At 43.5% G+C, this 13,778-nt stretch overlaps 1 protein-coding gene across 1 annotated transcript; it reads right to left on the bottom strand.

Moving 5' to 3' along the window:
- Positions 1-11,313: 11,313 nt before the first annotated feature.
- On the bottom strand, positions 11,314-12,496 carry FANCF (FA complementation group F; the record flags this gene model as incomplete). Its single annotated transcript, XM_084288389.1, has 1 exon — positions 11,314-12,496. The coding sequence occupies one exon, from the start codon at positions 12,494-12,496 to the stop codon at positions 11,480-11,482; it is 1,017 nt and encodes a 338-aa protein (XP_084144515.1). The 3' UTR covers positions 11,314-11,479.
- Positions 12,497-13,778: the final 1,282 nt, after the last annotated feature.

The raw sequence follows: 13,778 nt of genomic DNA, 5'->3' as shown, positions 1-13,778 counted from the left end.
GAAATGCCCTGGTAATTGTTTTGGACATGAACCAGTGAAGGTATGTGGAAAAATAACACAGGCTGCCAATACAAAAATAAAAACGGACGGAATAGTAAAGTGCCCTCTCAGTAAGTGTATCCAGCAGCAGCATCTTGTCTCACTCTGAAGCAGCCTGATGCTAAGCAGGTGTAACCTGCCGTGGTTCTGCAGCAACCCTACAAAAGGTCAGCTGAAAATCGCCCATGAATCTCAGAAATTCACATCTGAGTGCAAGACATACAAGAATACAACTCCTTATATGTCTGAGAGCACTGGCATTTTTGCTAGTACCGGTTGGTTTCCAATGCTGTGTTTCATTACTAAAGCTAAGGGGAAAAAAATAAAAGTCAATGACTGGCCCAATGAAAAATTAGGAGAGATGTATTTTAAAAACCTTTGTTTGTTTAGCTGTTACGAAGCTATTGCATAAGTACCCCCATACTAATTTTATTGGCTCACAGCACATATAATTTGAAAGTATTATGTTACCTGCATAAACCATACATATGGCTCAGAATGTCAGAGTAATCTGTCTGTGGGAACTGTAATGTATGGTTCTGGAAGAGAGGTGGTGTACATAAATTATGCAAGGTATTTTCTAATCCCCACAATATTTCAAGGAATGGGACAGCCATTATGTAACAAGAAATGTCTCCTACACCTTCCTGACAGATGGGACACGAACCTTATTGCTTTTCCCTGTTCCTGCAGGGCAGGTCGCTCTCCCAGTTCACTGCAGCAATGTACCACTAATTCTAAAGGCTTCATCATTCATTCAGATTTCAGCATTTCATCATCGTGGAAAGGCTACTATTTTCCATTTGCTACACATTGCCAGAAGTTAATTACTTCTTATCGAAGGAGCGCCAAAGGAATAAAAAATTGGCCAGGGTGAAGTTTACAACAGTGCATGCAATGAACAGTTTTGTCAGTAACATTAAATGGCTACTTGCTTTTTTCTAAAAAATGGCCCTAGAATCACCATGAAACATCCAAAGCTCCTTCACCCCATAATTAAACAAGGCCAGATTTGTGTTAAGACCAGGAACACCGCTAGCTGCATCAAGCAGCCAGCAGCTGCCACAGACCTGCCGTACCCTGCTGAAAAAGTCCCCTCATTTCTGTGCTTCTCCTTCTCTAGTGCTGAGGCTTATGTAGTTTAGAGAATGTAATTGCATTAAAAGATACAACTTCTGTCTGAACTTTAAAATAAGCACATTTTTCCCCCAACACATTTAAACCACAAATCCAGACACATAATTTGGCAATTAGTGTTACACTGTTAATTCTTAAGAAAAAATTGGCAAGTTTAAAAGTACAGGCAGGCCTACAGAGCGCAATTTAGTAGAATGATATTCCAAATATATCGAACAGCACAGTGATTTATATAAGAATATGAAAACACTATTTTTGCCATTACATGTCATTAAGTCCCTTCTTCAGCCCAGTTGCTTCAGTTGGACCAAGCCACTTAAGTTCTGAATGTTGTTAAGTTCTGAATAGCCATGCTACTGAAGACAACAGGCAGAGAAGGAATGACAAAAAGAACCAACGTTTCCTGCCTCCGCAGTGAGAATTCACTCCACAAAATGTCACAAAGCTAAATACAAAGAAAAATGAAAACCAAAGGTCTCTTCTAATCTTGTTGGAAAAAAGTTCCTTCCAGACCTTAATCAGTAGCTGAACTTTTTACCTCGAGTACACATGCAGTGTTCACCAATCACTGAAGTCGTGATCTTCAGCGTAAAGCGCTAAATGACACCATGCCTGAAGCTTCTGCGGTGACAGGGATTCATCAGGTGTTAGGACTGCATGTCACAGTTGCCAAGAAGATTAAAAACCTTGGCATTTTAAGAGGCTTTGTACTTGAGGTTTATTTGTGTATGCCTTCCTGAAGACTAAAGGAGCAAAATGCCTCATCCAGCATCTGCAGTATTTTTCTGTAGCTAGAAGACAGCAAAAATGTTTCACTTATATTTTTTTATATCTATTATTTTTAATTGCTATTGGAAGAAAATGAAAGATGAACATAGGGACTTTGTCCCCACGAACACATGCTAGTTCTAACTAGTTGGAGAATCAAAACACTCCAAAGGCCAGCTCCTCTGCTAACTCGTATGTTGTTAAAAAAAGAAAAAAAAGTGTTTCTGCTAACCCATTGGTCAGATTGACTTCATAGGATGTAGTTTTGTCCCTTCATGTACCTCATAAAAGGACTACATGCAGACTAATGAACGACTCAGACAGATAACATTTCTGCAATCATTTCTTCCAAATTATAATGCAAAACCAAAATACAATAATCAAATCATTGTCTTGATTTTCTACTGCTTACAATTTCTTCAGTCTTCTCACCTAGTGAGAATTAGCAATGACCACGCTACAGATTTGTACCAAATACTTCTGGTATTCCACATTTGCTGGTATAAAGGACTCAACAAAGCACATGGCAAAGGACTATTGGATTCCATGAGCCACAACTATTTAGAAGACCATCATGTTAAACCATGGAAGGACAAAAACGTGCAAGTGTTTAGAGGCTGTGCTTCAACACAATACACACACACAAGTTGAGGTCCAGTTCACTGAAGCGTTACAAATCAAAACTCAATCACTTTCTTGAGCTCCGAGTGCCCTATGAGGAACTGAAAGGTTAATGAGCAAGGTGGCTTTAATTGCTTTTTCCTAAATACCTGGCCTATGAACTCAACAACCCCTTTTAAAAGCTCCATATTCCAAAATTTATACAGCAAACGTTCTTCTGTTGGAATTTTCTATTCATGGAACTGGACTATAAATAGGGATATAATATCTTTAATAGATTGCAGAGACCATACTCTTTTCAAATATCCTGCCCTTGCTAGAGGCTATAATGACAACAGCGAAATAGCTCGGATACCGCTGGGAGCAATTTGTCAGAGCACTGCACAGGGTCCGGGGTTTTCCTGTTGTAATTAGTGCACAGTGCGTGCTCACCGCCAGCTTCAGGCACTGCAGCAATTCCAGATTCAACCCTATGTCCACCTACCAGCAGAGCATGTCCACGTATGTGTTTTCATAACGCACCTTCTGTAAATTGTTCATTAGTCATTTGCAATTTATCTTATGTGTCCACCTACGGTCTTCAACTGACAGTGTCAGTGACACATGGTTTTCACATTACTGAGACTACGGACGAGAAGAGTTTGTGCCATTTTTCCCTTTCTAAGACTGAACAGGTACAAAACATGTCATACACCACGTCTTAGGACAAAGTTCCAGATAATTTCACTTTGATGCAATGTGTGAGGACCTGAGTTTCATGTTACCAGAGTTACAGCTTTTGTAGCTTTGCTCACTTACTGAGCAGAAACAATTTTTTCACTTTTTTTTTTTCTTCTACACCACAGGAACCCCTGCCCTACACGTTGGCGCCATCATTCACAAGTACAGAATTCCTTCCTGCTTTGCTGGTGATTCTGCCTAGTGTATTTCACACAATAATTTCTGCTCGATCTTGCTCAGCTACATTCAGAAACAAAAATCCAATTGCATTGAAAAGAAAGCTGTATTAAGCTTAATCTAGACAGAACTCATTTTCTCACTTTTACTGGGTGGATTCCAAAATTCTCAACCACGTCTACAAAAATGTCACAACTGCAGCTGTAGGAACTGTGAGCCACATGCACCACTCTGAGGGGAATGGCGTGACAAGGCGTAACAAGGCATGACAACCAGCACCATGCAGAATGTCTGTGGGTGGCTGCGTGCACCGGCATGGCGCATACCAGGACTTGGGTGAGACATTCCATGGTGCAGATCAATCAGGTTTTTGTCAGGTCATAAAAAGCACAAGTTGGATAACCATGAAGGGAAGAGCCAGGAGGACAATAATTTGCACCCAATGGAACTGCCATTCACAGCAAATTCACAGCAATGGCAGAACTGTCATTGAACATTCGTGAACAGCCCCATCTTTGCAAAACCTACTTTAGGAAGATGAAGAAGACCCAGAGTTACACCAACAACCAATATAATTGCGGCTTTTCTCGGCCTCTCATGTAGTTTAATCCTTACTTCTTTTCCCAACAAGGGTCACAGGATTTCACTCTTTCCTACTTTTGGCTTAGAACCTGTCTGTTGAAATAGAAAACCACCAAACTTAAAGAAGAAACTAACTCTGTAAAAGATCGTAGACAAGCAATGAAAGACACAAAGTGTTGATAAAATATTCCAATAAATTGAGAATCTTACCATTATAGAAAACTGAACTTCACTGTTTCAAACTTTCAGTTTCTGCTGCTAGATCTCATCTGTGCTTTGTTAGGTTACTGAGAGTTTAGCATATCATTTGATTTTTTTTTCTTGTCACATTTTGGCTCATGCACTAAATAACTATTATAAATTAATTTAAAAAACAAGAGTATTTTACTTGACTACTCTAATAACAATAATAAGTTCTAGCCTCGCAGTATAGAAACCATTTTATTCACTATTGTCTTTTCCTCAGTGTGCATTTTCTTTCAACCTGAGCAGGTTGTTGGGCACATTTATGAAGACTAAGTTGCTTTTTGCATTTTAGGGAAAGCAAAATTGTAAACAAAAAAAAAAAAAAAACAAACAAAAAAACACACAACACAAAGCTCTTAAGACATCCAGAGACAAATTCAGCGTTCACACTAACGTGAAACAGACACGTGACACGTCAGATTATTTCAGCGGTAGCATTCAGCAAAAGCATCTTACTCAAGAACAAGCCTAAGATCTACACATCAATTAAGTAATATCATTTTCTTGCTTATCATTTCCAACACCTAAACTATTCTACGTAGGTTCTGAGACCCCTAGTTTGAGGAAGAAAGCATTTTCTCCAACCCCACCGAAGTTTCCAAATCAACACAACACTAAGCCTGTTCTCATGAGGACATCAACCCTTCTTCGACAGAAGAACTGCTTCAGTAGGAAGGTAGGACACAAGCACTGGTGCTGTATTCTGTAGGTAGGAAAAAAACTTGACGTGCAATTTTTCTTTTTGAAATCTTAGACCAGACCTGGCAGCTGACTCCCTTGTACCATCAAATTCAGCTTTCCTTACACCTTATTTTTACTACAAAGAAGAAATGCAAGCTTGAACACAGATACTCTTTACAAGGCAAATTCTGAAACAAACAATCGAACTCAGCAACTTCCGCATGAAGAGAGATGAGGCTGTGAGATGGCAGTACACAATTTACTGTCAATAGCATAATGATTCAAAGCCTTTTCCCCAGGGCACAGCATCTTTTCCTAGCTGAAAGGGCAAGCTTAGCCTACTGCGACATTAAGCAGCAGATGAATGACCATGTTGCCACGCTTGTTTTGGGGATTGATCACGTCCAATTAATTCCTAGAAGAAATCAATTGTTCCTACCTAGCTCATTTACATTAACAAGAAAATATTAATGACTTTACTGCTCATACATATTGAAAGTAGAGGTCACATTTGTGTTTCAGCTTGATGGTATTTCAAGAGAATTCACCATCTCTTAGGAGAGAACAAATAAAACCACACAATTTTTTTGGTTATTCAGCATTAAAAGTCAAGTATTTTTCTGTACTTTTTACTGACAATGGGATCATATGCCAATTAGTCTTGGATTACTGCCTTATTTCTATGGGTGGAATTTTTATCATACACAATAGAAAGCACATGACCATTTGCTTCCATTGCTAGCTTTATGTTGAGCAAAGTACTAAGTACAGAAACTCAGCCGCGGTTACCATTTCCTGTTCAGATAGCCAGAAAGTCCAACACACCATAAGAAGAACGGTGATACACACGTGCAGGTAAAAGCAGCTCATACCATTTCATTCCTGGAAACCATCCTCAGAAAAACATTCAAATTGAACCTTTGTGGTGGGATTTAAAACTCGTAACGACTGCCAAAAACTTAAATAACGCTTTATCAGACGCTGGGATTAGCCTCTTTGCGAGCTACACACTATGAATAGTACACGTCTGAGCATTCGTTCTGGACTTCCTTCCCGAGGGAGAAATATAATAGGGAGGTATTTCAAGACTAAATTCAGAACTTGATTGCATTATTCTGTTCAGCACATACTGCTATCATTTCTGGTAAAGTGTCCTAGTTAAGGGTTACAGTAAATTGATCACATAATACTAAAGGAATTTGTCATGTAATAGAAATGGAATTTAAGAGCTGAATACCTGATATTATTAATAAAACAGGTCTGTGAACAGAGACAGTTAAGGGATACAGCTTATATCATTACCTGATCCTACATTCAATTAGAGCTGGTGAAATCAGACTTGCAAAGACAAAATAGACTTGCAATCATTTGTTTTCCCACTGGAAACTTTTGCCTGGGCAGTGCAAAGGTGGGGATTTGCTCCCTGCATATCTTCTGCCACGACAAGTGGCCCACATGCTTTGCGCCTCCTTTTGGATGAGGAGTCCAAGCCCCTCCATGCAGAAAGGCTCTGCTGCTCCCCTCTGTGGTATCTGACAGGATTCAAAATACTAAGCAAAATGCCAGCCACTCTGAAGATCTATGGACTGAGATCTCTGGCTGTGAAAGAGAAAAGCTGACAACAAAAAGGCATTGGAATACAATTAAACCTGGAAAGCCATCTCAGTAGCTCTAAGGTAACAGCACACAAGGAATTATAAGTGTGTAGGCACATGACTGATTTCAGTATTGTGGTACATAGATTAACAAGCTTCAAATCCTGTGCTGCTACATTTGAAAGCGAAAGAACACATCTCAACCAGGCAGCCACCTCTGCTCTAGCTCATCGCTACTAATATTTTTGCTGACAGGTTTTAAGATACATAGGTAAGGGAGAACAACATACAACTGTCTCTAGGTTGTTGATTACCTTTTAAGGTGAACTTCGACGCAGGCATAGAACTAATGGAAAATGATGCATTTAGTCAAAATATGGTTTAATTCCTCATGAGAAGGATACAACACCAAGAACAAAGAGCTAACATAAATGATTTATATTATCTCACTGATAAAAGCTATTTTTTCAGACCACGCTTCTTATTATTCAAGTCTATTTTATACCAGTGCAGATAGGATACTGCTCTTTTGCTTGCATCTCTGTGAGAGCAAACCCCATTTAAATAAATGCTGCCTCCGACCCTGCACACACATTCACTTTTTCCTCCTTCTCTACCATAGTACTTGTTCCTGTTAAACCATCGATCCACAGCGGTCATTAGGGAAGGCAGATGCTGAGTGTTTTAGCAGAGCAGCCAACAGCAAATCAAATGCCTTGTGATTGCATTTTTTTTTTTTTTTTAATCATGATGTTCAGACTCCACGCTGTCCCCAGTGGAGGCAAAACCACTCCATTTTGGTCAAGGGGAAATTCACCATTGCTCCAGGGGCTTCACAAGGGAACAGTTTTCTGCCTTTCCTTCTCAGCTTGTTAAAATGCTTTTATTTTTTCTCTTGCTTTGCCCAAACTAAATAAGATCCTCAAGTGTATGATTGCCATCCGCATGGTGCCTCTTCACTGTATTTTACATACTTACTCACAAACTGCAATGGGTCAAACTGTTAATAAAAAATAGAATTTAGCTATACGTTTCCCATTTCTCAGGAAGAGCAAAACTAAAGTTTACCATATGTTAACTTCAGCTTTCTAGTTAGCATCTAAGAAGACTATTACCATATAACCAAGTTAGTACAGTATTTCTAATGCATCCTGATCCCAGAAATGGTCCCTTACAAGGAAGAAATCACTTCTCTTTATCATGGATGAATAGGAACATTAGATCGCTATTCTTGTAGTTGGGGATATGCAAAGAGGCCTCCCATAAAAAAAAAAAAAAAAAAAATCATTTTACTGTATAATTGCACTTCACATTAGAACCACAGATTTGGAATTTAACACCTTACTGAGTCACAATGAAGCTCGTATTGATGTGAATGGTACCAGTCTTCTTGTATATTTTCCTAACTGAACAATTTCTTTTACACTATTAATCTATATTCTAGTAACCAGCTGTATACAACAAATTACTAGAAAAAAACATGTAATTTGTTTTTCCTTCAGTTTGCCTAAGATGGTTATTACCAGATAAAATCCATTTCACAATTAGGAAAAAAAGCAGTTCAGTATCCAGCTGCATCCTATTGCCCCACTCCTGGAGAGTTACAGTACCATCTGACAAATGGTAAAGCTTCTCCTTTAATACATTAAAAAATATATATCATCAGTAGTAAAGTATCTGTCTTTCTATTAAAATCCTCCTGAACCATGGAGCAAGGTGTCACAATCACAAAAAGCCACAACCACAACAGCAAGGTGTCACAATCCTTACCCATCTTCTAAAACAGGAATATAAGAGAAAGAACTCCTGATACCTAGCTCCTTTACGTTAACAGTTTCTTCTCATTTTAATATAGAATATACTAAAGAGATGTTTGTCTTCTAGTAGATAGTAGAAAGGAGGTGTTGGGGAAAAGCTTTTTGCCTGTCATTTCTTGTATCTTACTTCTCATGACAGTTCACACTGTTTAAGTGAAGAGTTTTCAAGGTTTGGGCTGCAAGCCTCAGCATGCCGAAATGAGCTGCAAATATGTGGAAGGGGAAGATTACCAACATCATGCTTCTTCCTCTCCTGTTTATACTTTTATTAAAAAAGGAGCTCCAAAAACATTTGGTCATTTGCTGTACGGCTACCTGGCAAATGCAACAAGCATGCTGAAACAATAGGGGATGTGAACTGGTGCATTTATTTCAATAAGTGCCATATGTATTTTGGAATTTGGTAATCATGGATCTGGCACCACTTTATAATGTATTTGGGACAGATTGGAACATTTTTCTGAGATTGCTATAACCAGGTGCTTCTGCCTCCCTCCGGCTAGCCTACCTTTTACTGTTCATATTTCCTGAAAGGACAGGAATGGAAATAAGACATGATCTACAACGGCCCATAGAGACACAAATCAAAGCGATACTGCCAGTTCCTGGTTTTATTTCTCGATTCCCTCGCCTTCCCCTCCCCAGTTAGTTATTTTCTCAATAGGATCACACTGAAGCACCCATTACCGCTACTGCAGTAGGTGCACTTAGCTAGGAAGAGGTGCAACGCTGAATTACTTCGAAGATGTCTGCCTTGACCAACTGCATTTTGCAAGAGAAAACTTAAGTTGTTCCAAGAGCAAAAGCTGAAACAGTGCAAGTACAAACTCCCTACCAGTATCAGATTTATCCTAGTAGTTAAAAGCTGTCTTAACTCATTGCCAACATGCTGAAGACATTAAGAAACATCTATCTTGATGAGCAAAAGCAAGATGTCAGTCTCATTGAAATCTGTCAGAGGCTCAGGTACCTGGGAACAATCCATCTTGCAATGGGTAGGACCATCAATAAAAGAGGGAATTCCAGGAGCTTATAACCCACCTTTCCCATTAGATCTCCAAGCCAAAAGGAGCACTGGTAAGGCTTGTCGCTGTAATGTTACATTTGGTGTTACCGCAACATTTGATATTCATACTTCACATGTAGCAGGGCAGGAGGGCACGACTGACCAGCATCTTTGGGTGTATCGTTCATCAGGAACCTCTGATAGCAAGAAGTATTTTAACAGACAAAATAACCTATGCCTGTTAAAAGCGTTAAGAGTATGCTGAAGTGCAGAGTTTCCACACCAAATGCCAGAACTACATAACACAGGGACCTGTGGCTAGACAACCTAAGTTCAAACTTCATACTTTATACTCTAAGCAGTTTTAAATGCTTATAGACAGCGTTCATATTCCTTTCACAACCACAGAAACACTGACTCAGTCCTGAGATCCCCCTGACACCACGCTCTTTTGAGACTGACCACCACCACAAGCGCCAGAACAGCCCCATTTAAGAGAGCCAAACAGTGACTGCCACAGCTGCTGCTGATACAGTACGTTCATCTGCAGATCTCCACAGCCTCGCTGCCTCTCTTACATGCTGTAGCAAGGAAGCCTAAGAAAAACAGTCATACATCTCATAGAAGACCAGTGTGTCCTTCTAACTTACTGAAGTGTGTTACCATTGAGTAGTGCTCATGCTTTGAGGGCGGGGCAAGGATAAGGACTTGTTTTGTATGTCTTTATTTCCATACAAGTTACAAGAGGCATTGTGGTTGGCCTCTTCCCAAGCCAACCACATTCATCTCCTTGTGCTGTGTGCTTCCATTCCAAAATCACGAGATCCCTCCTTGCTCCTTTTTGCCTTGTGACAAGAAATTCCTGCCATAGTTTTACATATTAGTTGTATACACACTCTAGCACAGGATGTTACATTGATTAGTTTCAATCAATTAGTTTATTTTTTTTTTTTTTAAAGCTTTTAAGCAGAAGGAAGGCACCTAACTCTTCCTAAAGGGACTTCAGAGACAGAAGACAGACAGGTGTTGCAACTCATCTTGGACCTATAAGAACACTGACTACACCAACTCTTAGTCATATACTCCACACAGAAGACTAGCAAAGACCTCTTCTTGTGGTATTTGCGTACCCTTCCCCATCTTCATGGGGCGTTCTCGTTTCACATTGTTCGTGCTGGTAACACTAGCTTATAAAAACCTTAGTGCACAAGGTTTCGTTACCTCTGCAATACTTGGTTTAAATGATGGTAATCTGGTCATTTATTCATTACATAACCAAGTTCTGCCCACAAAGTGTGATTAAACATCAGATATTTTTTTCACTTAATTAAAAAAGTTTGCTGTCACACTCGTTTTTACTTCACAAAAGAAAACCAAATAACATTTTGTAACAGACTACAGAAAAGGGAAGAACAACACAGGAACACAACATCCTATATTTTACTGCGGTTTTCCTAGGACATGATTTGCGTATTAGCACATAGTATAGTAGCTAATAAAGCCTGCTAGTTAGAGGACACTTCAACAAGCTTTCCAGTTAGCTTTCAGTTTTTCCATTTAGCCTCACCTTCACTTAGACCATCCCAGAGGCTAAGTCAGATGCAAGACCTAGAAGCACAAAAAAAAAAGCCGCCACCAGGACAGCCTAAAGAAGGCCACTACTACTGAATTAACCATGAGTTCGTGGTTTTCAGGTTTTCAACTCCACCTTCCCCTTTTAACATCTGGTGAGCCTCCAACAAGAGGATTAACAGGACTACCATGACCAAAACACATTTGAACTGTAAGACTTGAAAAAAAACAACTCATTTTTTGTTGGCAAACATACATTTTATTAGCTGAGAAGTAAGCACTGAAGAGAAAACCATTTCCTGCCGGTGGGCAGGAGAATCACAAGTGCAATTACAAAGAAGCACCAGGCCTTCCTGGCAGGCTTAACATACAGTCATAAACAGCATTATCATCAGTCCCATCAATGTTGGTCTTCAACCCAGATCAACACATAGTGCTCCTGTCTTTCGTATCAAATACAGAGTTAATCAGAATTGCTGAATTTCAAAAGATTTTTGTGTTGCTTTTGCGTTCACGCATCAGTGCTCTGCTCGTTTCCTCAAGTCTTTCTCTACTTCCAACAATAAATCAGTCCACACACTTAGGCCACAGACTTGAAAGTCTCCATCCCGTGCCTTCAGGAGTTTGAGAGCAGCTTGGGTCTGTTGGCTGAGCATCACAGGTCCCTTACACAGGCAGCTAAAACGCTCCCTCAGCTCCTCCCAGGACAGTTCAGCCTCATCAGGGCAGCTTTTAACCCACTGTCCTTGCAAGGGGTCATACAGCAAGCTGCTTCCCCAGCCACTCAAGAGGTCCAAATAACGCTCGCTTATTTGCGAATAGTGAGCAGCTAACGAAGCAAGAAGAGAGCCCGGGAGCTGCTGACAGAAGGCAGCAAACCTCTCCGCGTCCTCCAGCAGCCAGGAAAGCAGGGGGCCAGCCCCCGCTTCCTCCTCCTGCTGGGGGCCTCCCCCCTGCCGCACCAGCAGCAGCGCTGCCGCCACCACTCGGAAGGCTCTGGGCTGGGGCAGCTGCTGCAGGACCCCCCCGAGCCAGAGGGGCTCCCCGGGGGGCTCATCCCGCAGGCGGCCCAGCAGCAACCCCGCTTCGGCGGCCAGCCGCGGCTCCGGGTCCCCGGGGGACCTCGGCGGGGAGCTGCGGAGCGGCTCCAGCAGGCAGCAAGCGGCTTTCCTGCGGGCCAGCAGCGCCAGGCGGCCGGGCCGGGCGGCGGGGGGCAGCAGCAGGCGCTGGAGGAGGCGGCGGCAGGCGGCAGGAGGCAGGGCGCGGTTCTCCAGCAGCGCCAGGCCCAGCAGCTCGGCGCAGCGGCCCAGCTGCCCGAAGGCGAGCGGGGCAGCGGGCCGGGCCCTCCGCAGCCGCTGCCCCACGGCGTGGCGGAGCCGGGGCCGGGCGCGGAGGCGGTCGTGGAGGTGCTGGAAGTAGCGGCCCCAGTCCAGGGCCCGCTCCAGGGTCGGCGGGTCCCAGGCGCGCACCAGCGCGGAGCGGCAGACGGCCAGCAGCGCCGGCAGCTGCTCCACCTGCCCCAGCACCGCCTCCATCGCCCCGCCGCAAGCCGAGCCCGCCGCTGCACCCCCAGCACCGCCTCCCGCAGCCGATCGGAGCCGATCCGAGGCGGCGAGGGAGGGGTTAGGGGCGGCATTGGCCGAGCCGGGCGTCAATCCGCTGCCTCCCCATAAAGGGGGACGGGGCGGGCGCCGCCGCCATTCCGTGACGGGAGCCCGCAGCGCGGGGCGGGAGGGGAGGGTTGTGGCGCTCCACCAGGAGGGAATATAAACCTTAAAAAATAAACCAAACGCGCTTGTGACGCCTGAACGCAATTTAAAGAAGTGGAAGCTGTTCGCGAGCACACTGTGTGGGGGTATTTGGCATCTCCAGGGTGGCTGTGTGGCCAGAGGGCAGCCGTGGTGTTCCCCACTGGGGATGGCTCCCAGCCCGCAGCCAAACCCTGCTCACCTGCACCCTGTGGTGCCTCACCCTAACACCCTGTCAGCCATGCCCCAGCTGGCCGCCTTCACCAAAGCACAATGTCCGTGCCTCGGATAGAAAAGCCTCTTGCTGAGGGAGCTGTGAGCTGCCACCCTGTCCTCTGAGGGAAAAAATTCTGGAAGATTCCCTCACAGGCATCCCCCATGGGGGCAACTTGAGCAACACCTCACGCAAGCCACGGTGTAAATGTGCCAGAACCGCTTCCACACGCAGCGATAGGAGAGAGGCCCTCCCTGCCTTCCCTTCCCGCCTGCGCCAGCAGGAGCTGAAGGCCATTTCTCCACAGTGCACAAAAAAAAAAAAAAACAAAAACAAAAACACAGCACAACCTGGCATACCTGTGAGACCAGCAGCTCAGAAAGACTTCCTTCACGCCCATGTCCTGAAGATCACCTCACGGAGAACAGCGCGTTGCCCTCCGTCTCGTCCCTGTGAGGGCTGTGCACACGGCACTGCCTCACCGCGTGGCTCGGCCGGCTTCTAGCACCTTCCATGGCGCCCCGGCGGCTCCTGAGGGCTGGGGAGGCTGCAGGCGTACAGTGTGGGGGCACACAGAATTGGTCTAAAAACAGTAAAAACCCAAAATTCAAGGACAAAGAATAATGCTTTTCTTAAGTGGAGGCCCTGTTTGATTTTCTTTTCTTTCCATACACCCTAGTACTGAATGTAGCTCTGTATGGTGCTGAATATATTCCCCCTCTACTCTGCCCTCGTGAGACCCTACATAGAGTACTACAACCACATTTGGGGCCCCCAGCACAAGAAAGATGAGGGCCTGTGAGGACAAGCCCAGAGGAGGGCCACGAAGGTGACCAGAGGGCTGGAGCACCTCTC

Source organism: Netta rufina, assembly GCF_964035555.1.
Source record: "Netta rufina genome assembly, chromosome: 5".
In the NCBI taxonomy this organism is placed as follows: Eukaryota; Metazoa; Chordata; class Aves; order Anseriformes; family Anatidae; genus Netta; species Netta rufina.
The sequence above is the reverse complement of the archived record's forward strand: the minus strand, read 5'-3'. Positions and strand labels throughout refer to the sequence as shown.